Raw genomic sequence first — 27,583 nt, 5'->3', positions numbered from 1 at the left:
TTGAGAAAGCTGTAGAATGTAAGACCAGATGCAAACTTTCAATGAGAAGTTCTTTGTTCTGTGGTTGCAAGATAGAAATTAGATACAGTTTCCATAACAAAAAGATGCAAAATTTTATTATAGCATGAGTATTATAACCAAGTATCCATTCATTCAAAAATATGAAGAGAGACATCTATTCCAAACTTTTTGCTAAATGCTGGAGATACCTCCCTTGTATGTAATTCATAGTCTAGTAGGAGACACAGTTAAAATACATGTATTATTATATATTACAGTATTATGTATATGTATTATTACATGTATATACAGTATACATATGTATATTAGATATAACATGCTTTGACAATTATGTGTAACATATATAAATATATATATCATATATAGCCATTGCATAGTAGATCTAATCACCAGATAATAAGGAAAAATAATTGCTAGCTATATAAAGCCAGTAACAGAAGCATAGTGATGACACTAAAATACAGAAGAAAGGTTAATTGACTGCATAGTCAAGAAGGTTGTCAAAAGGTACTCCTGTTTTCTGTCTAACAGGCAGAGAAGTTCTTCCATGTAAAAAATAAATAAAAGAATAAATTGGGGAAAAAAAGGTACTCCTGATTATAGAAGAATGAGTAGGACCCTGCGGGTAGGATCTAGCTGGCAACTAAAGCAGGAGAATGTGCTTACCTCCAGATGTTTGGATTTGGTTTTCTTATCCTGAAGAGATTCAGAAATCAGATCCTGTCACATCCTAGATTATATTTGCTATTCCACTTCACAAAGCCCTTGCATTTGCCTTTTGTACCCAAAACGCTTTCTTAGCTTTACTTTCTTTCTTTTTTTATAAGCTGCAGTCATTTTCTTACCCATAGCACAACCTGTGGTGTTGATGGGGAAGGTGGATTTACTTACCTCTTATTTTTATTTATTTATGTTTTTCTGTTCACCAGACATGGGTGGTGATAAAGATAATATCGATTTAAGCCCTGCTAAGACTGCTGTGGAGAAGTCATTATTTTGCTGTTAAAAGGGGGGAGGAGAACTACGGCTTTGGGGAATAGCTTACAAATACATTTCCCAAATCAGACATCTCCACCTTCTATTTTTTAGGAGAGAAGTTAGAAAGGAGGGCATGATCTCAGACAAACTCACTTTAAACTATAAAATTCTCCTGTTGCAATAAACATAAACCTACTGGAGACTGGAGTGATTATTTCTGGTCAGAGAGAAAAGGCAGCATTTCATTTTAAAATGAGTATTGATTTTTTTCCTAATATGAACTAAACATGCATACTTTGGACAATGCAGAAAATTACAAAGAGAAAAGCAAAAATACCTGGTAATTCATCCTTCCAGGTTAGTTACATAGACAATATGTGGAATATTTCCTTAAAGTCTTTCTCCTAATTATATGGCATTATATTTGGAAGATAAAATAATTTCAAGCTTTTGCATTACAGTATTTTAATAGAGTTCAATTCCATCAAAAACTTTCTTTTACTTTTTATTTCACATGCACAAATTATCTTCCTGTTTTGGGGTTTGCTAAGCAAAAACCAGTAGCTTTCTCTCACTTTTCAATGAATTCCTTCACTATTTTCCAAGTAACTTTCTTCCATCCTTCTCTTCTTTCCGAATATGTGATCATAAACTTCAGGTGTCAGCGTTACCTCAATTTAGTTGAAACATTCCTCTAGTACAAGGGTTTTTTCCATCAAACAATATTAAGCATAACATAAATAGTTGATATTTGAACTTGACCCAGTTGGTCGTCCTTGAACTATAAGATCACTTAATGAGAACAAGGACATGAAAGGCTTTTAGATGTTTATATTCCACAGGTATATATATAGTACCAATTATTTAAATCTGAGGTAACCTTACACTTTTAGTTCAAAGCTTGGGTGAATATTCAGGTGCACCTCAGTGGGACATTATCTTTTATAGAAATCAAAGTAGAAAAGAAAAAATAGCGAGCCTTGGAAATACAGAAGTACACGAAATAGGAGAATTCCAGAAAAGCTGCAAATGCTTCAAGTAAAAAGTCCTCAGTAAATTAGAGTAAAACATTATTTTTCTATTGTGATCAGGTGTATGTGTGTGTGTGTGTGTGTGTGTGTATGTGAGTGAGAGAGAGAGAGAAATATTGAGATTGTGGGGACTGGAGGCTCCATTGCCTCCTGAACCTCCCAGCCCGCCTGCCTTGCCTGCCTGTCTGGCCTACCAGCCCACTGGTCTGCCTTTTGCACCTGATTCCATGCTGTAGCATTAAAGACTTGTAAAATCTACCAAGTGCTTTACATGTCTGCCTGATCCACAGTGAACCTGCCAGGTCTGGGATGCTTGCACAAAACCATGTTAATCTGAGCTAGTGAAAACTATGTTTAGAATAATTTCCTAACTAGTAATAGTTTTAAGAACATGAGATTGTAGTGCAGAACCACATTTTCTCTTGAGCAATGGATCTCAACCCTGACAACAGTTAAGATTTCCTGAGATACCAGTTAAGATTTCCATGAGATACCATCTTACACCAGTGAGAATGGCACATATTAAAAAAACTAGCAACAACAAATGTTGGCGAGGGTGTGGAGAAAAAGGAACTCTTCTGCACTGTTGGTGGGAGTGCAAACTGGTCCAACCACTATGGATAGCTGTGTGGAGATTTCTGGACCTACTAAACATAGAACTTCCATATGATCCAGCAATTCCACTCCTAGGTATTTACCCAAAAGACACAGAAACATCAATTCCAAAGAGCACCTGCACCCCTATGTTTACAGCAGCACTGTTTACAATAGCTAAGCTTTGGAAACAACCCAAATGCCCAAAAATAGATGACTGGATCAAGAAGATGTGGTACATATATACCATGGAATATTACTCAGCATTCAAAAAAGATAAACACATGCAATTTGCAGCAACATGGATGGCGCTGGAAGGGATCATGCTCAGCGAAATAAGCCAAAAAAAAAAAGAAAAATACCGGATGGTCTCACTCATAACAGGAATCTAGAAAACTTAAATAAGGGACCAGGAAAATGAATAACTTTAAGAAAGTGAAAATCAAAATCAACAAAAAACTATGAACCAGAGACACTTTTAGGGGGGCGGGGGCGGGAGGGGAGGGATTGGGGTCAGAATGGGGGGGCTGCAATTGTATGGGGAATATAACAATAAAATTTATTATTTAAAAAAAAAAGGGCAGAATGTTCGAAAGGAATTAAGTTCATTACTTATTTCTAGTAGACATAAAGAAAATAGACAACTAGGAAAAAAAAAAAAAAAAGATTTCCTGAGGCATTTTCAATAGAACCGATTCCTGGTTCTCACTTCTCAGAAATCTTGACTTAATCAGTCTGGCTAGAGCCCAGATCTGGGGATATTTAAATGACTCTCTGGGTGATTTTAATATGCATGCAAGATAAAGAATTTCTGACTTAGAGTGATTTTCTCATTTTCAATATGGCTCCAGCAGAATCCCAGGTAAAATTGTATCCACCAAGACCACAATACCAAAATGGAAAGCATATTCCAGGAAAACCCTCTCTATGAGTCAGGATCAGAAAGAACTGCTGTGGGGTTTTTCCTGAAATTTTATTTGTGGCTTTCTAAAATTGAATGTTGGATTAAAAAATACAAAGCAAAGCAAATCTCAGCCTATGTTTTTGATGTTTTTTAAAAAGTTGGCCTTGGATTTTTTTTTTTCCCTATGAAGAACAGGGGACAGAGAAAAAGTAATATTCTTATATAGTTTTGTTTTGCTCGTTTAGTTCCCATTACTGGATCTTAAAATAAATATACTGGATCATGGCCAGTAATATTTTAAATGAAATAAAACAAAATAGAGACTATAGGAGGAGAGACTATAGGAGTGCATTGTATATAACAAGAACAGGTATTATTTCATGAAAGTTCAGTCTCAGTTATATGTTTACATGTCTGCACACACATACAAATGTGTGTATACTTTGCACAATGTAAAATGTCATGATAAAAAATTGTATGTCAATATTCTAGAGGGTATGAAACATTTGAAATAAAAGGGGCAAGGAATAATGGGATAAGGGAAAGAGTACTGGGCTTGGAGTGAATATATATCTATTCTAGGATTGGTTCTACTACCTACTTTGAGCCTCTAGTTATACATTTGTTTGGTAGAGAGATATTATTTTCTATACCTACCTCATAAAATTATTTTGGGAACTAATGATAAACAGGAGGATGATTACTAATTGGCTATGCAGCAGTCACTGTGTATCTTCTATATGTTAAATTTTTGTGAGCACGAGAACATTCGACTAGGTACAGTCTGGAAAATTTATTGCTTTAAAATTGTCATGTGCACTTTGATTTCATAGCCTTTGTGGTTTTATTGTTTTATTTCACCACAGAGAAAAAAATACAACCTTAGGGAGAGCAATAAAAGTCATTTGGGTTATAGGTAAGATTTTTTTTTAACACAGAGAAAAGAGATAGACTTAGAGTTTGATTTTATTTTGAATTACAGTGCCTGAATTTTTGAGAGATGGTTCCCTTGAATTGAGTTCCAAAAATATAGCTTTGAATATAAAGAGTAAAAGACTAAATGACTTGGTACTACTTTCTAATGTAAGAGCCAGTTTCTCATCTGTTAGGAGGTAGAGTTTGATGAAGGGGAGATAATGATTCAGGAAGTTGAGGTAGAAAAGCACTAGAGGCGTGTGTTGTTGTGGCTCTTTGAGAATTGAAGGCCAATGCTCTACTGCCTTTTCTGGATGAAGCATGAAGGAAAAATTAGCAACTCCAGTTGATACTCTCAAGAGTGATTCACCTTTCAAATGGTGGCCAGGGCAAAATTTTAACTTGATAGAAAAGCATGTACATCTAGTGTGGTGCATGGAAGTTGGAGTAACATGGCCTGAGTTAGTGATTTAAGGGATGGATTTGAGGGCAGTTTCACTGAATATCAAGCTCCTGAATATAACAATTGAAAGAACATCTAAAGTTTTTTTAGAGAGGGGCAGAATTAACCCAGAGGACTGGTATGAGGATGTAAAGACTTGGTAAATAAATGTTATGACAAAACCAAAATGATTTAGCAGATTCAGCTTTCATGTGTGTGTGGAGGGGTGCCATGATGCATCATGGATGGCACTTGGGAAAAGAGGGACAAATGTGCACATCATTGACTTGATGAACTCAAAGCTTAAGTTGAGAATTTGGGTCAAAATCCTATATTTCCCTTGCCCCAAAGCTGAGAAAATATCAAAATGATTAGGGAGTCTTAAAAACAACAAAGTTGTCTCCTCTGCTATTAAGGAAATATAGATTATGATTAATATAGAGAAACAAACACACAAGCAAAAGCTCCTGTTTTGCAACTTGTTAAAGATATACAATAAACACAGTCCCTTTCTCCTTGGGAAATTCATCCTGTGACAGAGAAAGTACCTATAAATAATTAGAGAAACTATGGAATGTTGTGCACATTTAAGTTAGGCCTCAAATCTTTTTTTTTTTTAATGTAGAGCATGAACAAAAATTATAATTATTGCAAATACTTGCCATTGCACCACTGAAGCTGTCAAACAGGAACTTTGGGGATGTGGGGAAAAGAGGAGGGTGTGAAAGAAGTGCAAATCTTTGTTCTTTCAACATACACCTCTCTTCTACTTGGGGAATAGATGTCACTGGAGCTGACAATAAATGTGATTGCAGAAACTTGCAGTTCAGACAGAGGATCAGATAAATTCATACAAATCAAAGATTTTGCAGATTATCAAATAGTATTAATAATTTCAAGGTATGGACATACAAAAGGCTTAGGAAGTACACTAGGACTCAGGATTGCCCTCATCCTTTATTCGTGCATTGCACACGATATATCCTCTAGTCAGAATAGGCAAGGTTTTTAAGTAAGATACATGAGTTCACAAATTGTAAAGTAAATGGGAAGCATTTACTTTACAAAACAGTCCATTTTGTATTTTTATATATTGCAACTTCATGCTATTTTACAGGAACCATACATCATAAATCCATAGATTATGGGTCTAATTTCTATAAGCAGTGTACAACCACACATCATGTTAAAAACATTCAGTAGTTAAGGACTGTCCATCTTCCTAGCAGGTATCATTTTATCATTTACCAGGAAGTCTAGTTATCACATTGACAAGGAGATTAGAGCAGGTTACCTGCCATCTTTGCTTTTACCCAGTACCTCACTCTTGGTAAAGGGAATAAATGGACTCAGATCAACTGCTTTAATTCTTTTCTCCTTAATTTTATATCAAGAATGGGAAAAGGGCAGGTGATAATTTATTCCTTATAGACAAAATTAAATACCTTAAATGGAGACAAAACTAAAGGCATGGTATTCCTATGAATTCTTACTTTCCAGAATATTTTTGATTAATGCATGTTGACTTTTGTAACACAAGCAAAATATTTCAAATATAAATTGAATACCCATTCATTCAAAAATATTCAAGCAATATAAAACATTCAGAAAGGAGATAACACAAATAACATGTAACAGCACATTTCTGTGATAAAGTGTTAAAATGTTACCTTATATCTTTCCAAAATGCATAGGATCACATTATATGTACTGCTTGTGTTTTTCTTTTTTGAAATTAATTATATCATTATTTATTTTATAACATATTTCCAAAGATATAAAAATAAAATTTGTCATGATTTTTAGAATTTTTTATCCAAGAAAATGAAAATGCAGTGGTAAATAGTATAGAATACTAATTATTCCAATGTTATTTTGAAGATTTATCAAAATTAGAAATCACCAACCTTATATATTTTTAGAACAAATATTTTGATTATATAAACCATTTGTAGAAAATGCTGGCTTATTGTTCCATATGCTAACCACTTGCCACATGTGGCTTCTTACATTTAAATTAATCAAAATGAAGTAAAATTAATATTTGGTTTCACAGTTGCATTAGCCACCTTTCAAGGGCTCAACAGCCACATGTTGGTAGCAGTTACAGCATTAGACAGCATACACTTCCATCCTTAGAATATTCTGTTGGAGAATTTTGATGTAGAGTTCTAGTAGATATGTACAATTTAAGTTTAACAAACAATTTATTGAGTACCAAGTATGTGTCAGATGTTATGTTAGGCACTTTTCACTTTACCTTTTGTTATTTATAAGGCTAAATAACAAAAAAGCCGTGGGATAGAAATTTTTATACTAGTTTTATAGGTTTAATGAAGACTCGTGGAAGTGAATTGATTTGATTGAAAATGTCAGAAATTAGCTGTAATTTGTGCAACCTCCCAACATTAATAGCTGATCAGTTGGAAAACTTATGGTATATATTGGCTGCTGATTCCCTTTTCTGAACAGCAAGGAAACCCTGCCCTATGGATTCCTCGTTGGCAGTCAGGACTTAGCCGCAATTATTTCCATCCACCCAGTTCTTGATGGCCGCTCCCCCGCCCCCGCCCTTTATTTGACCTGGACAAATGGATTGTGGTCCTTAGTCACTTCCCTGCCATCTCAATGCCCAGATATCAGTATTGCTCACAACTGCTTTATAATCTTGTCTAAACCTAACTTCCCTGCATCATTTTCTACTCTCTGCTTCCTGGACTGTGTGCCAGTCCTGTCAAATAATAACTCCCAAAGGAGTTCTCATGTGGCTCATATCTTGACATATGTTGTTCACTTGGCCTGCAAGTCTCTTTTAGTCTTTCCAACCTACTTAATTATTGATGGTATTTATTACTCAACTCCAGTCCTGTCTCCTACAAGATCCTCTACCTTCACCACAGAATATGATTTAGGAGTCCATGAGCTTGTTCTTCTAATGCCTTGTTATTATCTTTTTTTTAATTTATAAAATCAACTTATTACAGTATAATCATTGTTTAACTTGTGAATTTCTCCTTTGACTATAATACTCTTGATAGCTAGGTTCATATTTTATCTGCTGCAATACCAGATGTAGGTGTAGATGTTCAACCCTAATCAATGGGACAACTCCCCCAGCTCCTCCCCCCAAATGAGATGGCATATCATCTGAAAATAGGAAAGACAAGAGAGAGAGAGAATCCTCCCAGGCAAAATAAACCTCAAAGGGTCAGACTCTCCATCTTTTCACATCTCAGTGTTCATCAAAAGCAGTTGAGGAGAGGCAATTGTATTTGATGGTCTTGATACTAAAATGATATCTAGGAATAAATACCTTAGCTCCATGCTTCAGAATATGGGGAGAATAAAAGACAAAACCTATGCAGATGAGCCTGCAGCTACCTAAGAAATTAGGGACAACATATTTCTCTGATAACTGTCCCTCTCCAAGACTGAAAGTTGTCTCTGTTTTATGTGCCTGGGAGACAATTTCTTCATCCTATCTCCCAACTTCCAGCCATACTGCTGAATCATTTGAGAAGTCCCTCCTCCACTTCTTCATTAGCTCTCCTTGGTGCTGAAGAGATCTGGCTTGCTGTGACACCTGCCATAATGTGTCACAAGCTGACAGGCAATCACTTCATGGAAGGTACTGTTCTGCCACAGAACACACATCAGACTGACACACTGCCTCTCCTTAAGGGGGAAGAGCAATTCTTCCATATCCTCAGGTGGAAAAATGTATAGTATAAAATGCCAGAACCCTGTAGCAATATGATCTGAATAGGGACATTATAAATACAAGACTTTTTATAACTGTCATTCATCCTCCTGGCTTTGGGATGCATAACACATGGTTATGATACTCACTTGCCCTCATCTCAGGCATATTGATTAACCTATCCATGTGTGTTTATTCATTCATGTATTCAACAGATTTGGGGAATATGTTCTAAAGTACAGGCATTTTCAGGAAATGCCAAGAGGACCCAGGAGTAAACAAGACATGGTCCCTGCCAGCAAGAACAGCTCATTCAAGCAAGAGGCACAGGCACAGAAACATGATTATTTTGTAGTGAGACAAGGGCTTATAAGAGAATCAGACACAAAGCACAATGGAAGAAGCCATTCATGAAGCTTGAGGGAATTGGGGAAGGTTTCACAGGGGTAATGAAATAGGAGTTGATTTTTGAAGGACAGTGGGATTCACTGGGTTTATGTAAGGAAGATGTCTCTCCTGGCAAAGCTAATAGCAGCTACAGAGGCAGGAAGTATGAGGGGAATGGTTGTAATATCCTGTGGGGGAATGTGAGATAAGCATGGGAGAGTTGCAGGTAATGGTGTCAGATGGGTCAGTGCGGGGCATAGTGTATGAGGCCTCTAAATAAAGAGTTTGAGTGTCTCATGTTGGCAATGGTGTTTATCCATTGTCAACTCTTTAAGTTGTCAGCTATTGTCAGCTATTTAAGGATTTGGCATAACCAGAGACTTTAAGGTAAACATTCCCCAGCTATATAGGCTTTCTGAACTTGTTTCTTCCCTCATTTATTTTTATCTTTCTCTATCTTTGTTTTCATATGGTTAAAATGTAAAACACATACAAAAGGCCTGGTGGTTCATGTGAAGAGGGGAGCTGGGGAGACCCCCATCTTCTTGTAGGTTATAACAAGATGATAGGAAAAGGAAGGAAAAGCTAAGATTCTTGGGATTAGTAAAGTAAAAACAAAGGGGACCTGGCGACATGAATCTGGGACAGAGAAGCAGCCAGTCAAATAGCCTTGGAACCTAACTGTACAGTCTCTCCTTGGTGAGGACTAATATAATGTCAAGGGAAGATGGCAAGGCAAAGGTCTGGAGAATGCTCACATACATGAGGAAGGAGTCATGGGATAAGACTAGAGAGACACGGACCATCAATGGTAGAATCACCTATGGAGGATGATGCTTTGATGATTGAGCATTTGCTTGGGTAAGTTATGTCCAGCAAAGCATACATGTAGTGGTGGGTAGGGGAGGGTGGAGACAGAGAAGTAGGTAAGAAAGATATTGGCAATAACATGATCATGTAGGTCTACTTTTTACCCCCTAAAAGATACAGCCAACCCTGACAGGCAGGGATGCTAAGTTATGCCAGCTACTTAGCAGCAAATGTGATGGGATCAGACAGAACCAAGTTTAAATCTCAGCTCTACTGCTGTATCTTTGTCTCTGCATTATAAAATAGGCATGAACGTACTTATCTTGCAGCATGATTGAGAGGACTAGCTAAAATAATGTTTGTAAAATGTTCAGCCCACTGCCAGGCACTCAGAGAATGGAGCTATTATTTTATACAGCTAAACTATTTTCTGGGTAGCCTGGGCACTCAAAAACTTAGAAATATTCCATGGCATGACTTTTCTTTATTTGCAAGTGCACTGGAAGTTTAAATAAATCTTTTGCAAATATGAGTCATATTAAGAGTTATCACCTGTTGGTATTGAAGGAGATAGTCATTTGTCAGTAATATTGACCCAAGGAAAACCAGCCAGGTGTAAAGAGGCATCACTTTGAAATGATGTGACAAATGAGCCTCCATCATTTGAATGAGGAGACAGTAATGGGGTCACTGGATCTTGTGGGTCTACTCTGACATATAGTTAAATAGTCATTGCAATCCCAGTAAGCAGGATTCCTCAGTCATTTGTATGAATTAGGAGTTAGGGATATAATTCCTTAGTAACGGTGGAGATACAATTTGTATATCTCAGTCATCAAAACCTCAGACTGAATGACTACTTAGACATAAGGATTTGAAAAAAGCAGTGAATAAGTATTAATGTCTCAACAAAAATGAGTACATTTGTAGTATTGCTGTGAATATGTATCTCACCCATTTGTTACATTTATTCACTGATAAGTCTTTAGTGCCCATTGCTAAAAGCCACAAATTTGATTTCGATTTAACCAATAACAAATGAAGTTTTGACAGGTTTCTATTCCTCCTTTGACATTCAAGCTTATATTTAATTCAGTGTTTCATAACTACAATGAAATAAACTTCTTCATGCTATGCAATATTTGCAAAATATGAAGCAAAGGGAGTATATATCAGGTAGATAATATTATTATTAGCTGGTTAAAAATTATGTGAATGAACTTATATTTGAGTAATGAAAGGAGTTAAAATTTAAAATTAGAAGCTAGAGTACATTCAAGGTCAATGTAGCAAAAAGATCCCTTCACATGGTGACTTCAGCTAGATTTAAATTTATGTCCGTTGAGGTCAATTCTAGACGTGACCAGGCTGGGGCTGGTGGTGGCGCTGTTTCCCACTGAGTTGATGGACTAACTCTGCCATCTTTAAAAAATGGATTCTATCTCTGTATATAAGAGGACTACCACATTGTTGCTACTTCTCAGACAGAGGAAAAAGGAAAAAATATATCCAGTGTAAGAGGTTTTGCTTAAGAAGATACAATAACTGGAGTTACTACATATATCATTTCTGTGGACATCCCATTATCTGGAAGTAATTAATGTGATCACTCCATGCACAACAGAAGCAGGGAAATTCACCACCATGCATCATGTGCAGATAAGTGGTCTGAGGTCTGAACAAGAGCACTTAGAGGCCTGTGGAGCTGAGACTCAACCCATGATCTCTCCAGCAGGCCATGAGGCTCAGCCACCTTCTTCTTTACACAAAATGCCCTCTGCCTATCAAGCCACAGGTATGCAGGAGTGTCATTATCACACAGGGGGCCTTTTAAAAATATGCACAACGTGACTTTTTAGATTGTGGAAGTCCTGGAGGCTATTAATGAAAGATATTAGCAGTCTATGCCACAGATTCTCTCTCTAGATAACTCATTCAATATCTAGTGCATGGGACTGAGGAGGTGGAAAGAGGCTAGGGATGACAGCATCCTGTGGCCTTCACGTTTTTTCCTTATCTTATGTGAGAGCTACATCAAAATCCTCTTGCTTCAATCAAAAGTATTTTTTGATAAAAATTTGATAAAAATTTCCAGGTTGACTACCTCTCATATCTTCCCCCACTGTTTCACTCACCTCCTTTATACTCAAAAGTTTGGATGTAGCTATTGTTATTTAATGTTACATGTAAGGAAACTGAGACTCAGAGATATTTGGTAACTCGCCCAAGGCCACACCGCTCATTAAGAATTAGATGTGAATTTGATCTCAGTTCTGACTCCAGGTCTATCACTTATTTTACTATACCACATTGCCTATTAAGTTTCAAGCACTGGTATCTTGTGATAAAAAATGAACTACTTGTAATATGAACCTTTTTAGTAGAGAAGTTCCAGAAACAGGACATCACCAGGACCACACTGTCATTTTGGTTTACACTTCCCATGAACTCTTTCCAATAAACATTTCATTTAAATTTAATAAAGTAGTTAATAAAGTCATAAAAGTTAATTACTAGTTAGAGAAAAAATATGACTTCACTTTGGTGAACATGTGAAAAATGAATCAACTTCGCTTTGCAGTTAACCCAGGATTATACAGGCAATAAAACATGATTATGGATTTAACATGTTAATTCCTAGTGGATTTAATAGCAGTGCTGTGGAATACATGACCAATAGCTAACCCATCTGACAAGCCTACAGACAGCACTAATCAAGATGAAATCATTTGGCTTACATGAGGATGCAATATATCTTTCAAGATGAAATGACTGTAATTTTTCATCATAGAGTTATTATAAATGCCTGGAGATAGAATGAAAGGTAGAGAAGGGAAATATTGGGGACACAATCAATCTGACACCTCAATTTGGGAGCTAATTTTTGAAGAAAATAACCTTCTAACATTTTCATAATTATAAGATCCTCTCCAGGGTAATACTGCTGGCTCTAATGGTTCATAATTTACCTGTAATTTGTAGAATAAAGCAAAGCATCCACATTCCTTAAAATATTTTTCCTTTCTAAAAATATACCATTAGTTGAGTAAGCCCTTTGTAATACTAATTATCTAAAATTCAACAGCTTTTTTTCATCAGTGTGACTTTATTCTTAAGAGACTGTGGGTGTTTTGGTGTTGGGTGTGGTATAATAATGACACCTGAAAGAGGAGATCCTATTGACTACAATAGGTAAGCCAATACCACCTCAATTAAAAAAGAAGAAAATAATTCCTAAGTAATACTGTATTTTGTTCATCATGAATTATACTATCTGGAAAATATAAAAGTGTTATTTTCTTTTTATTACTTGAGGATTCAGACCAGGAATTTGAAAATGATAAGCCATTGGTCAAATCTGGCCCTCTATCTATATTTGTAAATAAAGTTTTATTGGTACATCACCACACACACTAATATATCATCTTTTATGCTACAATAGCAGAGGCAACTAGTTGTTACAGAAACTATGTTTCCAAAAGCCTAAAATGCTATCTGGCCCATTATAGAAAACATTTGCAGACTCCTGATCAAGAGATTCATTTTTTTCTGAATTCTAAGTTAATAAAACTTTGTTATTTTAGGGCATTCTATTTCTTCCATTCATTTAAACTATCTTAGACTTGGGTGCTCCCTACATCACATCATAGAAGTGAGAACTGAATGTCGGGACAAGTAGTGTAACATACAATAGATGCTCAAAAATATGAATTCATTGCCCCTCTCCAACATGATGTTCTTGGTGCTACTGTTTTAAATCATAACTTCTAGGTGGAGGCCAGCCCCAAATCGTAATTTTTGAGAACTTTTTCTTATAATATTATGCATATGAATCACTGGGGATAATATTAAAATGCAGATACTGAGTCAGGCTGGAGTCAGAAATTCTTAATTTCTATCAAGTGGCAAGTACCAAGTATCATTTTGATATAGGACATAGAGAACTTCATATTAAAACAAGTGAGTATCCATCTAAGGGCATCTTTTGGAATCTTCTTAAGATTTACCTTGCTTGGAAAAGATTGATTTCTAGGTGCTAATACAGGAGGAGGATTGGGATGGATCGTGTTGGAATCATGCAGTGGACCTACTTGTGACTATTTCCTCATGATAGCACTTATAACAAATGATCCTACTCAATTCATAGATAAAACTTTATTTGTTCTCTTTCATTCACTTATCCATTCAGTGCTCATTATGTACCTACTATGTGCCCATCTGGGTTTTGTCTTGAAACTTTCATTCTCGGGACAGGAGAAGGGGAGAGTGGACTCAGACATGTAAGCTAAAACATTCAAAATAAATATTTTTGAAGTTACGATAGAAGTTTGTGGGGTGTATAAAGGAAGTAATTGTTTATTTCTATCAGCTTGACATTTGGGAAAATACCAACTAAGGCTTCAGAAAGAAAGTTTCCCTTGGATGGATTCTAAAATGTAAGGTTTGTCTCAACAATAGTGGAGCAAAGAATATCCTAAGCTAAAATGTCAGCGTGAAGATGGGCAATAACCTGATCTGAGGACCTGACATTCTACTGATATCATTGCCTTATAGGTTGTTGGATCATATTTGAAAAAGAAAAGGGGAAAAAAAAAGAACTTGCTGCAGTAGACAGTAGAAAATGATAAAGAGTTAAGCATGGGAGCAATTGATCACTGCCTTACATCAGCAATTAGGCTGTTGCATCTGTTCCTTGCTTGTTTTAACTTCCAGACACCATATTTATGATAAAGAGTAGCACCTTAGCCATCTGAGTTCCTGATAAATAAGTGTATATGCAGAAGCTCCATATTTTGAAATGTTATTGTTTAGTATTTGGTATATAAAAATAATGTAACATTTGTTGGTTCTGAAGCCTAACATAAAAAATATATATGTGTCCCTGAACATTACTGAAACTTTTATAATTGAATATTAATGAAAATGTTGAAACTGTCTGTGTCAAATGCTTTCTAATTTACATTAATAAGTGATATATCAATGAGACAAAAGCAACATGACCATATTTCCAAATAGTGGAATATTTAGGTTGGGTCACTTAATAATGTGATAAAACTCATTATCAGTACTTAGCTGTACAAGACTTCTAGTAGCTCAATAGTCACTTTGATGTGGATTTTTAACTTAATTAAATCTCAGAGATCAAACATTTATAGAATATTAGAAATTGAAGGAAATATAAAAAGTTCTCTAAGTCCAACTTAATTATAGATTTATAAACTATTTAGTTTTATGCATGCAAGAGCTGGGGTGTAGGCCAGAGGTGTGAGGGTTGGGGGGTGAAAGGATTCACCAGAGACAGAGTGGGGAACAGAACAGGCAGACTGACTGAAATACACTGCTGAGGGCCAAAGCGGGCAAGACTGGAGAGGTCTATTGTGCCATGTGGGTAACTCCCTGTCCAGGGATTGAACTTGTGCTTCCATGGCTGCTGATAGCTTCATAATACTGAGACTTAACCCCTTGCGCCACCAGGGAGGCCCTTATAAACAATTTACAATCAACCATGCACCCCATTAATGTGATTTTAAAAAGCTTAGGAAAGTGTCAAAGATGAGTCCAGTTAAAACCACAGACAGGAAGAAGTATGAGAATGTTCAGTTGTAAAGTAGTGACATTGTCTTATGGACAGCAGATCAGAGGTTCAGAAAGTGATTGATTCAGTTTCATTTGACTGAGGTTAACAGTGAGTGGCAAACTTATCCAAGATGATACGGTTCAATAGCACCAGACCAATTAGAGGAAATGTGTTTTATTGAACTACTGTGTAGAGGATACTGTAAAGGGAATATATTTGTCTTGTAGAGGAAAGTTACAATCTATTCTATTGGTAAGAGATGATGTATGCAGATTTAAGGATGTCTATATGTGTATATATATCCTTGTATATATGTGTATGTATATATGCATGTATTGGGTGTATGTGCTTTGTCTTTTGAAACAAAAGGATATAGGAATGGATTGGGACCACATGGTTCTTATTTGCAAGACTAAAGAATTTTGAAATTATCTTCTATGCAACAGGGAACCCACGAGGAATTTTAGGCAGGGGAATTACATGAATAAACATGTATGTATATTAGAATCACTGTAGCAGTGTGAATGATGAGCTAGAGACAGAGAGAGCCCAGAAGCAGGGCAACCAGGTAAGGGATACAGAATTGATTCCATAAGGAGAAGCTGTGGGGATGGATAAATATATATTAGTTAAAATATGCATGATAAAAGCATTAGTAACCCATTTTTAAAAAATATTCACACCTAATGGTAACTCTCAAGTATCATCAGATACCCATTTCTTTTTACCTGTTTCCCATTAGATGGATAAATCGTCTCAAGGAGTTTCAGCCCAAAGAGCACTGGAGTCAAGGACAGAGATAAAAATTGGTCCTGGACCTCAGAATTTCAGCTGACCCACATGCCATAGAAGATACTGTGTGAACTGAAGCATATGTATTAAAAATCATTCACCTGCCTCCTCACAGCTGGCTGACATGAACTCTATTAGCATCAAAAGGACAATTCAGGGTGAACTTGGGAGAGAAGAATTGACTTTTACCCTTATAAGTAAGTAGAAGTGACCCCTTAAAGCCTAACACTTCATGGTTATATTATTAGCATTCTGGATTTTGCATGAAAAAGTACTCTCAATAACATAGAAGGCTACATGATTTAGGGTCATAGGTACATTTGAGTGAGATTTTAAAAGCTCAGTCAGCCATGATAAGCTATATAAACACAAGGTGTGGGCAGTGAGAGCTATAGCTTGCCTCTTAGCTCTGTTGCTTATTATGTATGATATAACCTCTTTAAAATACATTTTCCTCATTGAAAACACAGGCATAATTAAACCAACCCACTCACTATTATAAAAAAAAAAAAAACTGTTGTAAAGGTAAAATGACATAGAGTTTATGAATGTGTTCACCACAGGGTATGAAAGCAGAAGGTAACTGAAAAAAGGCAACAACGAAAAAGTAAGCAGTGTCAAGCTGTGTTTAAGATCAGTGACTCTGGAGTTAGGGCCCTCTGGGTTTGAATCCAGACTACAACACTCACTAATTTGGTGCTCTTAATATCTCACATATGTTAATTTTTTTCTCTTTATTTCCATGTTTTCAGAACCAGACAGTGAAATCCTTAAAGATAATGCCAAGACAGTGACCATGTCTTATTTTATGGATACTGAAAATGCATTGTATATGTGTGTGTGTATGTGTGTATGTGTATATGTACCTATATGTGTGTATATGTAAATTTAAATAACAGTTGTATTTAATAATACTTAATATACATAACTTGCGTTAAATAACATATACTCCTATTGTTAATATAGTCTCTGTAGTATTTGCAACTCTTGGCAGCTAATATTTGTAGTTAAATCTGGGAAGTAAAAATAAGTCAAATATTTTAGAAATCCATAAAGAAAAATCAGATGAGCAATGTTTGTAGGTCACCAATTTAATTATATGCATTTCTCTTCAAAAGGAGTTTCAAATTTATCTATCAGCTTTTTGTTCCAGTTGCAAAGTGATAGGTGAATCTTTTTGGTCATGTTCTCAGATTATATTCATGTTTTCAAAGATCTTTGGTGATTAGTCGAGTAGACCATTTGCCTCTCAGAACTGTTTGTGACTCTGTACCTCCAATACTGTCTCCTTTATGTTCATTCTTAGCCAGGTAATATTTCTGAAGGCTTGAATTCACCTTTTTCTTTTGGATTTGCCTCCTGCAGAAAAATGCACACTGAGAATGACTACTCACTTGCTGTGTATCATTTAATTCATCACAGACTTCCTCTGTACTTTGTGTATCTGTACACTGGCACTTGTTTTTTCTGTGCCTAAATCCTCTGTTTTTTCTAGTTCTAGGAAATGTGGCTCTTTGCTTCATCTCTTCTTTCCTTGGGGATCTGGGTTTCTCAGTATGTGGGCATGTGGGACTGACACAGTGACTTCCAGCTTGGGAAGCAGCTTCACTTTTAGAAGGACATTTGGGTCTATTCTCAGCAGTTGAAGAAAGCTTCCTATATTGGACTGTGGATGAAAAGGACTCTGGGTAGATTGATTCATGCCCATACACATTCTTTTCTTTTGAAGGCTCACAAAATATAGTAAGGGTGAAGCATTCACTTCTGTGGCTTCCTTTCAAAGAGTGAGTACTTGAATCTCTGCTTACAGATCTTTTGCAAAGTCTGTCACACCAGGATTTTGATCTCCGAATATTGAACCTTGAGTGTTTTTGGATTGTTCTACTGGAATGTGAACCAACCTCTGCAAACTGGGAGGATTGTCTACACAACATCCTCTTTTTTCTGGAAGAGATCAGCTTCCTGCCATCTTTCTTCGGAGACAGAGCAATTTCTGAAATGCAACTCCAAGAGGGGTCTCTCTTTCTGTACTTGCAACTTATCAAGGATCTTTGTCTGGGGTATCTTTTCTGGAAGATTTTTGGTGAAGAATCTGAGTAGTTGTTTTTTTCTACTTCTTTTTTCTGACAATTTATCTCCTGGTCAACATTTAAAATCTTTCTTTCTTTTAGGTTAAACTTACAGGGCTGCTCCTGGTTAAAAATTGCTGGGGTACTGATGGTACGAGTAGTTGTTTCACTCTTTCCTAAATTCTGGACATGACTAGGAATCAACTTTATTCCTTCTTTCTTCCTCTCTTGAAGACTTTTTTTGCAATTCAGAAATCCCTGACCCCCTTCCCTTGGTTTAGCCCAATGCAGGAACATATTATCAGTAGAAACCGTGCTTTTATTATCACCTGAATCTGATTTATCTTTGATCCAAGCATGTTTTTTACTTGCTGTTTTATGAGGGGCTACTGGAATTTCAGATTTTTTAAATAAAGAGTCAACATTCAAAAATTGTTGCAAGCCTGATAGAGGTCTTTTTTCATTATTCCATTGGCCCTTGGTATTTTTAGACTGCTTTGTATCATGCTCAGAAACAAGAACAGCTTGATCTGAAGGCAAAGGCAAAACAGGAGCTGATGCAGTGGATTTCTTTTTTACCCATGGTGAAGCAGAAGGACATTGATAGATGGCTCGCTTGTCATAGGTATCCATGTTGTAAGGTGAGTGAACAAAATTTATAAACTCATGCAGAAAATGATGGGTATATTGTTGGAGATAAGGTTCTAGGAGGTGAATGAAGGACTCACTGTCCAGATCATATTCTGTCATGTGATGGAGGATGGTGGCTAGGATGCTCTTCACTGTGTAGCCATAATCTCCATAAACAGCTGTTAGTTCCCGTTTCAGCCATGGGACCAACCGCTGTAGGCAACCAGGGTTTCTCTTGAAATAGTTTGCTGAAAAGTGCTTTTCAAGTCTATGTCCTTGGACATATGCCACCCAAATTCCAGAATAATACAGAGCTCTTCTGAACTTCATTACTACCTGATCTTTAAAGTAGCCCACGGACACCGAGTTTGGTTGGAATTTCCAGGTATCCCCAAACTCCTTCAGTAACTCTTGTACAGTCAGCTCTTTCAAAGGTCTGAGTTTCTTTGCAATGCATTCAGGGCTCAGACTGAGATGATTGTTTTGAGTGGACTCCACATAGCTTTCCTCCTCTGAGGGAAAAAAGAGTGAGTCTTCTTTGGTATTATTTTCTGACCTGGTAGAACATGGATCAGGGAAGAACTGCACACTGCAAGAAGGCCTGGATTTCCTTCTTGATCTTGAATGTTGAGAGTTATTGACACTCTTGTTGGAATGGGAATTCCCATCAGGCTCGATTTGCATATCCTCCAAGCAGCTAAGCCTCTCACAGTCAGATGAGAAATCTAATGGCATTACCCTGAACTGATTATATTTCACAGTTGTATGTGAGAAAAATTGGTTCAAATCAATTCCTCATTTGGCATGAAAAAAGCCCTATTAAAAACATTCCATGCATATTTCTGTAATATGTCTTGTCTCCATGGAATAAATTCTAGAATAAAGCTAAAGAACAAACACTTCCCTCACATTAATAATAATGAGCTCAATAGCTCACAGACAAGGCAATGAGGACTCAGGCACACTGATTTTCTCTTTCTCCAATTATTTGCTGAGAACTCTGAAAAGCAAATTAAAAATATACACCAATATTTCAGTATCATGTCCTTTAACTTAGCAATTCTAACTCTGGAGATTTAATCTAGATGTACAAATCCTGAAATAGTTATAGATTGGGTTTTTTTTAATAATAAAATAAGCAAAAATAACCTAAGTATCTACCAGTAGAAAACTTGTTAACTAAATCATGGTTTATCCTTTGTATTTAATGCTATGTAGCCATTCAAAAAGAAAGGCAAGTCCAGTACATATATGAGAAGATCACTGGATATATTGTTAAATGAAAATGTTAGTTTATATAGAAAGACTATTATAAAATCTTAGAGCTTAACTGTTCATTTCTGGTAATATAGAGAACTAGACACCTTGGAAAATAATCCCACTAGGAATAATAAAATAATGCAGGCTGTAATTGTAAATATAGATCAATACAAATATATCTAAGTTGAGAGGAATGAGTGAAATTCTCAGAGGCAAAAAACAAAAGTAAAGATAAATAAAAAAACAGAAATTGAAGTAAGCTCTTATATCACTCAGTTGCAGCAGATGATAGGAGACTGGACAGTGTCCAAAGTTGAATATCTGTCTAATAAGAATCCTGCATTTATCTGTGTACTCAAATGTCTAATGTATTGAAAAGGTGAATTAGAAAAAAAAAAGTGTCCCACAAGAGTCACTAAGAAAATTTAGCTAATATTTTATAACTAGAAACAAGTTTGCAGACTAAGATCAATCAGTTTCCTTAAAACCTCAAAAAGGATCATTTATTTTGAAGTTGAACCTGACCCCAGGCAACCTGGTTGAAGTAAACCTAAATTCTCCCTGGGAGAACACAACTTAAAACCAGGTCTCATGTGAAATATCCTGTAAAAAAAGTTCACAATAAAAAAAAATCACTAATAAAAAGTATCATCATAAACATGAATTCACAAAAATAATAACATGTTTGGCTCCTAAGAATCAGAAAATGAATGAGCTGCAGGATTGCATAACTTTCATCCCATTTTGTGAAGTTTCAAGCTAACTTTCCAGAGGTAATGCTTTCACTAAGTCATCATTCATCTTGAAAAGTAAAAATGACAACAATTATGTTATTTAGATATTTACCTCCTAGAGGATCCACACTAGTTTGAGCCTTAACTGCTGCATTAATTTGCTTGTCAAAGATTACCTCTGTTTTGTTTGCCTTAGAGACAGAATTTAGAACGCAAAGCAAATTCTTTCGTGAACTGAAGAGAGACTATTTCATGTTTTCCATGAAATTTTTCATCTTATGTTTCCAAGTGCATTGTGTCCCAAGTAACTTTAAGATACAAGCCTTTCATGAAACAGGATTGAGACCCATGACTAGAGGTTGCCAGAGCTCTTTAATTTTCTAACAGACCAATCAAAACCAACACTATACCAAATGGACTGACTTAGAAGAGAGCAGAGGCACTGGGAGTGGGGGTGGGGGATATAGGATTTCCTGATAAGTGAATTCTACAGAAGAACAGTTGCTAGTCTAAGATTAATATTTGGGTTTAAATTGCTTAATAAAAAAATTGCCACTTTCCCTTTAAATGCAAGATATGAATAAACTATTACCAGACATGCAAGGTAGTTAATGAATATCTTGGTTGTTTGTATACCAGCATTTTGGACCAAGATTATTAAAATGCATTATTTGGAGGGAGACTTTATTCATTATAGTTAAGTACAGCATAATACAGTGAACACAATTGGAATGTCACTCAAATTGCAAGTATGACTCACTGTCATACTCCTTTGAAGTTTAGTCATGCTTGCAAGGTTATACAACTTCTCTTAGATCCAGGGTAAAACCAATTTAGCTTGTGGAATTTCTAGGGGGGATTACATGAGCTAATTTATGTTAGTGTTCAGTGATTCATAGCAGTTCAGTAGAACATTCATTTCATTGTTATTTTGAGTAAATTTCATTGTGAATTCCTAAGATGGGAAATCACCTTTTTCTTTTTTTAAAAAAAAAATGTATTTTGTGCAATTCTATAATGCAAGATAAATACCATTTTTGATACCCTCATTAACTATAGGACAATATAGAAACACATATCCCTATAACCTTCCCACCTATAGGAAAGAACCATATAAACATGAATTCTTGTTCTGTTTTTACCCTCGGCAATTTTATGTATGCCCTCAGAGTCTTGGTTTAGCCATCCATGAAATGAAGCTAGGTTAACTAAAACGAAACAATAGAGGTAAAAAGTGTTATGTAAAAATACAATGACTAATAGTAATAATGTACCTCAAGAGTTAATTTTGTTTATACACTATGCCTATCCCAGTAAGAATAACCATTAAATACGGGTTGAAAGGGCGAGAGGGGAGAGAACTATAGGAAGGATCAAAGGGAGGAAGGGAAGAAGAAAGAACATGATAGAACTATTCACGTTTTTCTGGGTCACTACATGCGAAAGAATGAAGCTTGACTACTACCTCACACCATGCACAAAAACCAACTCAAAATGGATTAAAGAACTAGACATAAGACCTGAAACCATAAAATACATAGAAGGAAATATAGGCGAAGCACTACGTGATATGCACCTCAAAGACATATTTACAGACCCAAAGCAGTGATAGTGAAGGCAAAGATAAACAGCTGGGACTACATCAAATTAAAGAGCTTCTATAAAGAAAAAGAGACAATAACCAAAACAAAGAGAAACCCTACCGACTGGGAGAACATTTTTGCACACAACACTAATGATAAAGGACTGATCACAAAAATCTACAAAGAGCTGATAAGACTCAACAAAAACAAAGAAAATAATCCAGTCAAAAAATGGGCAGAAGAGCTAAAAAGAAACTTCTCTGAAGAGGAAATGCAAATGGTCAACAGGCATATGAAAAAATGTTCAACATCTGGTGGGAGTGCAAACTTGTCCAACCACTATGGAGAGCTGTGTGGAGATTTCTGGACCTACTAAACATAGAGCTTCCATGATCCAGCAATTCCACTCCTAGGTATTTACCCAAAGGACACAGAAACATCAATTCCAAAGAGCACCTGCACCCCTATGTTTATAGCAGCACTATTTACAATAGCTAAGCTTTGGAAACAACCCAAATACCCAAAAATAGATGATTGGATCAAGAAGATGTGGTACATATACACCATGGAATATTACTCAGCATTCAAAAAAGAGAAACACATGCAATTTGCAGCAACATGGATGGCGTTGGAAGGGATCATGCTCAGCGAAATAAGCCAGAAAGAAAAAGAAAAATACCGGATTGTCTCACTCATAGCAGGAATCTAGAAAACTTAAATAAAGGACCAGGAAAATGAATAACTATAAGAAAGTGAAAATCAAAATCAACAAAAAACTATGAACCAGAGACACACTACGGGGGTAGTGGGGTGTAGGGAGGGGCGGGGAGAGGAAGGACTGGAGTCAAAATAAGGGGGGGGTGCAATTGTATGGGGAATATAACCATAATGAAAAAGCACACATTGTGCAAAGATGAAAAATGATGTAAGAATTATATAAAATAAAATATTCTAAAAAATCACGTTTTTGCTTCAGATTCTTACATTTTCAGTCTATGTAATTTTTTTCTGTCACCAGAATCTTCCTTTCCTTTTCTTCTTACTTTCTTTGTCTCAGTTCCTAAATGCTCAAAAACCTGAAGCAGTTTAGAAAGGAAATGTTGCTGAAAAGGAGATGCATTGGCATCCAAAATAAGAGTCAGTTCTTCAGATTTAAGAAATTCTTAAATTGACAATGATAGATTAATGCCAAACAGTTAATCTGATCATTAGAAGCTGATATCAGAGCCTTTATCTTCCTACCTGAGACCTGAGGTATCTACTTGAAAGTCTTATTCTTCTGGCTTTTTCCAACTTCCATAACTCTAGAGCAGAATTTCTCCACCTAAGTACTAATAGGGCCTTTCTTTATTGTTCTTTGTAGAATATTGAGTTGCTTACTACTAGATGCTAGTATCACCCCTTACTCAAGTATGATAACCAAAAATATTTCAAGATACTATCAAATGTCCCCTGGGGAGGCAAAATAGCACCCCTACCCCCATGGTGTGTTTTGGATTGGGGCTTTCTCTCTGGAACTCATAGCAGTTCTCCTACCAAGAAGTTGTAGTATGTGTAGTAAAGGGAAGAAGAAAGAATATATTAGTTGAAAGACCATAGGTTTTGAAGCCAGAAAATTTGAGCTTGAATTTTGACTCTATATTTGGATTTGTTTTTCATAAGCTGCTTAGTTAGCTGCTGAGTTTGATGTGTTTCATTTATATATACAAACTTGGAAGTTTTCTTTGTGACACTCACTGTCACCAACAGATTATATATTTATTGTCTGTTATCTGCCTTTACTATATTATAAACTCCATAAAGAAAAAAGGGTGAAGTCTTTGGTTTATACCCTACATTCCCTCAATTCTTAGAAAGTCTGATACACAGGAATGACTCATTAGTATTTGTTGAATAATGTTTCTATAAGTAGCACAAATATTAGTGTGTAGTATATAGTAGGTGTCAACAATTATCTTTTCAATCTATTCTCATTTTTCAGGATAATTAAGTTCTATTAAGTCATCAAACACTGAGTTAGCAAACTTTGAACAATTGCTCTTACGGGAAATACAGGGTTAGTTTCCTTTGGGGTCTCCAGTCACATTTTTAATCAATGCATTCTATTTGTTTGTGTTTAAAAACATCTTATTTAATATCTATTGCTGATTCATTATCATTGAGCCCACAGCCTATGGCACCATAATTCATGGCTAAGTTAAGCTAATTTAATATATGTATTTTTTTTCTTAAGATACATCACAGTATTCTTGCATTTTGTGCATTTTGTGTTTAGCGTTAAATAGCAAAATCACTCCCCCTCCCCAAAACAAACAAACAAACAAACAAACAAACAAACATACCACTAAGTACATTGTGAAAAGGAAACTTGTTTATATTCAATAGTATGAGAGCTGAAATAAGAAGGCAGAGTGTAACTTAGTTTGACCTTAGCTAGGAATGTGTGAGTTGGGTGACTTCAGTTTTTCACCATTTTACCCAGGTCCATGAATGACCATGAAAACACTGTGAGCAATACCTTGGTTTTACAAATAAATTTTAGGAAGTAGGCAAATTCATGAAATTTCAGTCCACAAATAATGACATTGACAGTGTTTGTGGGCAAGAGCGTGTGCATGTATGGAGGAGTAAAAATGTAACCCAAAAGATATATATACATATACATATATATGTACATATATGTATATATGTAAATGTATATATATGTAAATGACTGCCAAATCAATTAAAAAAAAAGAAAAGATTAGCTTTACAAGGGAATCTTATTGTTAATTTCATTCTCAGGGAAAATAGCAAAATTGCATTCCACTCCTGGGAGATTTCTCTGTATATCTAACAACAGAACAGGGTCTCTCTTTCGAAGGTATCTCCCTCACCAACACACAGAGGGAACCAATGACTATAAATTCCTAGTGCATGCTTTGTTCCAATTCTGTGTTCTTTGTGGTTCCCAGTTCTTCACATATTCAGAGATTTTTCCACTCCCTCTTTCTGACTTATAGTTTAATTCCATCATGATCTGACAGAATTGTAGTTTTTTTATTCTTTTACAATTTTAAGGTGTGTTTCATAAGACTATGTGGTCTACCTTAGTGCATACTCCATGTGAATTTGAGTAGAGTGTGTATCCTGCTATTGTTTTATGGAGTATTCTATTAATAACAACTAGGTCAAGTTGACTTAGTGTGATTCAGGTCAACTATATCCTTACTAATTTTCTGCCTGCTTTATCAGATACTGAATAAGTGGTGGTATTATGGTGATCAACTATAATAACACATTTATATTTTTCTCCTTCAAGTTCTGTCAGTATTTGCTTCTTATGTTTTGATGCTCTATAGTTAGGTATGTCTTTTGGAGAACTGACTTCTCTCATTATAGAATATTTCTCTTGGTCTCTGGAAATGTTCCTTTTTCTGAAGTCTATTTTGTTTAAAATTAATATAGCTACTTTAACTTGCTTTTATTAGTCTTATCATGATATATTGCTCTCCACTTTTTTCTTTTAATCTTAGTGTTTATGAAGTAGATTTCTTATACACAACATATAATTGGGTCTTTTTTTTTTTTTCACCCACACTGATAGTCTCTGTCTTTTATTGGTATGTTTAGACACTTCACATTTAAAATGATTATTGATGTAGTTACAGTAATATCTACCATGTTTCTGTTTTCTATTTGTTTTGGTTTTTGGTACTTCACTTCATTTTCACAAATACCCCATGAGGGAAAATACCTCATATTAATCCCCATTTAAAATTGAGAAAACCAAGGCTACTAAATTAAGTGATTTAACCAAGGTTACAAATGACAAAAGTAACATAATTTGAAAGTTGCTGAAATGATATACTTGACTAAAAATTATCTTCTGTATACACAGTGATTTTAGGAGGAATAAAACCTAATAAAGCCTCCAAACCAAATGAAACTATACCCTCAGGATCTCTAAAATGAGTGTGCCCCCCAAGGCTTTCATCTCTCTAAAACTAACCTGGTAAGGAAGTATTAAGAACATAGACTATTTATCCTAGTTCAATCAAAACACCAGGGATTAACAGCCCGTTAATAGTAAATCCTAATAAGATTATCAAAAGAACAAGGGTAAAAGAGAAAGAAATTTTTGCTTCATTCATGAAGACATCAGCATCACCCTGGATATTAAGCCTATAGTTTTAGGGTACCAGATTTCTTAAAGAGCAAGAAAATTTTGGCCCCAACCTCAAATCAAGCTGTTCAGTTTTATTTTCCCATTCACTGAGGCCATATAATATGAATTGTTACAACCTGACTCCTGAATTACCATCTATTTTTCTATAAAAGTGTCTCACTCTGCCTCTGTGGGGAAGAGAGGAAAGACAGACTGGACTTGAGCCCAAACTATAATTTCAGTAATTGCTAAACCAAGTGACTGCAGCCATAATTGAGTCATTCGAAGCCAAATGGTAGCAGTAATTAGTTTGTCAAATTTGAATAGAAGAGTTTTTTTGGAGGGAAAAGAAGAGTTGAGCTAAACAGTCCTGAACTGTCAGCCACAGAGGGAGGGATCTTTTCCAAGCAGGGAGGGTCTTCCCAGCACCATAGCTTTCTTGTGTGACAGTGATAGATGTTCCTCGTTACAGATTATGGCCTTGTCACACTTAAACTAATCTCTCTTCGTGTTTTCAGGCCCTGCTCATTCCCCAGGGCAGCAGTCATCAATTTACATGGAGCGGCACCTAGAGAAATACAAAATCTATTTATCACACTTGCTCCGAGTGTACTAACTGGTTTCAAACTAAGCATGAATCCACAATTTGAATTGGGCTTCACCTCTGCAGTATCATAAATAGTGTCAAGGGATGTACTGTTGAGAAAGTAGATGGAAGGAAAAGTGAGGGACTCGTGTGAATGATGGGGGTCTATGAACTCTGCCCTTACATGAACACCTCCATAGGAATTCAGGATGATTTAGATGTTATGCAAACTTTCAAAAGTCACCTGCTTACTAGTGAACTGTTACCTCAGTGTGCCAGCTGGTGGAACAGAAAACACATTAGGTTAGGAATAGAGAACCGGAAGAGGCAGAGTCCATACCCATAAATCCTCTTTCCTGCAACTTGCCCACCATAGTCTACATTCTACTATTTGTTTCATTACAGATGTGTGTATTCCCAAT

At 35.9% G+C, this 27,583-nt stretch overlaps 1 protein-coding gene across 1 annotated transcript; it reads right to left on the bottom strand.

Moving 5' to 3' along the window:
• Nucleotides 1-16,861: 16,861 nt before the first annotated feature.
• On the bottom strand, nucleotides 16,862-21,025 carry LOC129144915 (E3 ubiquitin-protein ligase Topors-like). Its single transcript, XM_054689634.1, has 2 exons — nucleotides 20,958-21,025; nucleotides 16,862-19,851 (listed from the first exon to the last, which is right to left on the bottom strand). Exon 2 carries the CDS (start codon nucleotides 19,584-19,586, stop codon nucleotides 17,361-17,363), a length of 2,226 nt encoding a protein of 741 aa, XP_054545609.1. The 5' UTR covers nucleotides 19,587-19,851; nucleotides 20,958-21,025; the 3' UTR covers nucleotides 16,862-17,360.
• Nucleotides 21,026-27,583: the final 6,558 nt, after the last annotated feature.

The sequence above is a fragment of the Talpa occidentalis genome, unplaced genomic scaffold (genome assembly GCF_014898055.3).
Source record: "Talpa occidentalis isolate TD23 unplaced genomic scaffold, MPIMG_talOcc4v2.1 talOcc4.7, whole genome shotgun sequence".
In the NCBI taxonomy this organism is placed as follows: Eukaryota; Metazoa; Chordata; class Mammalia; order Eulipotyphla; family Talpidae; genus Talpa; species Talpa occidentalis.
The sequence above is the reverse complement of the archived record's forward strand: the minus strand, read 5'-3'. Positions and strand labels throughout refer to the sequence as shown.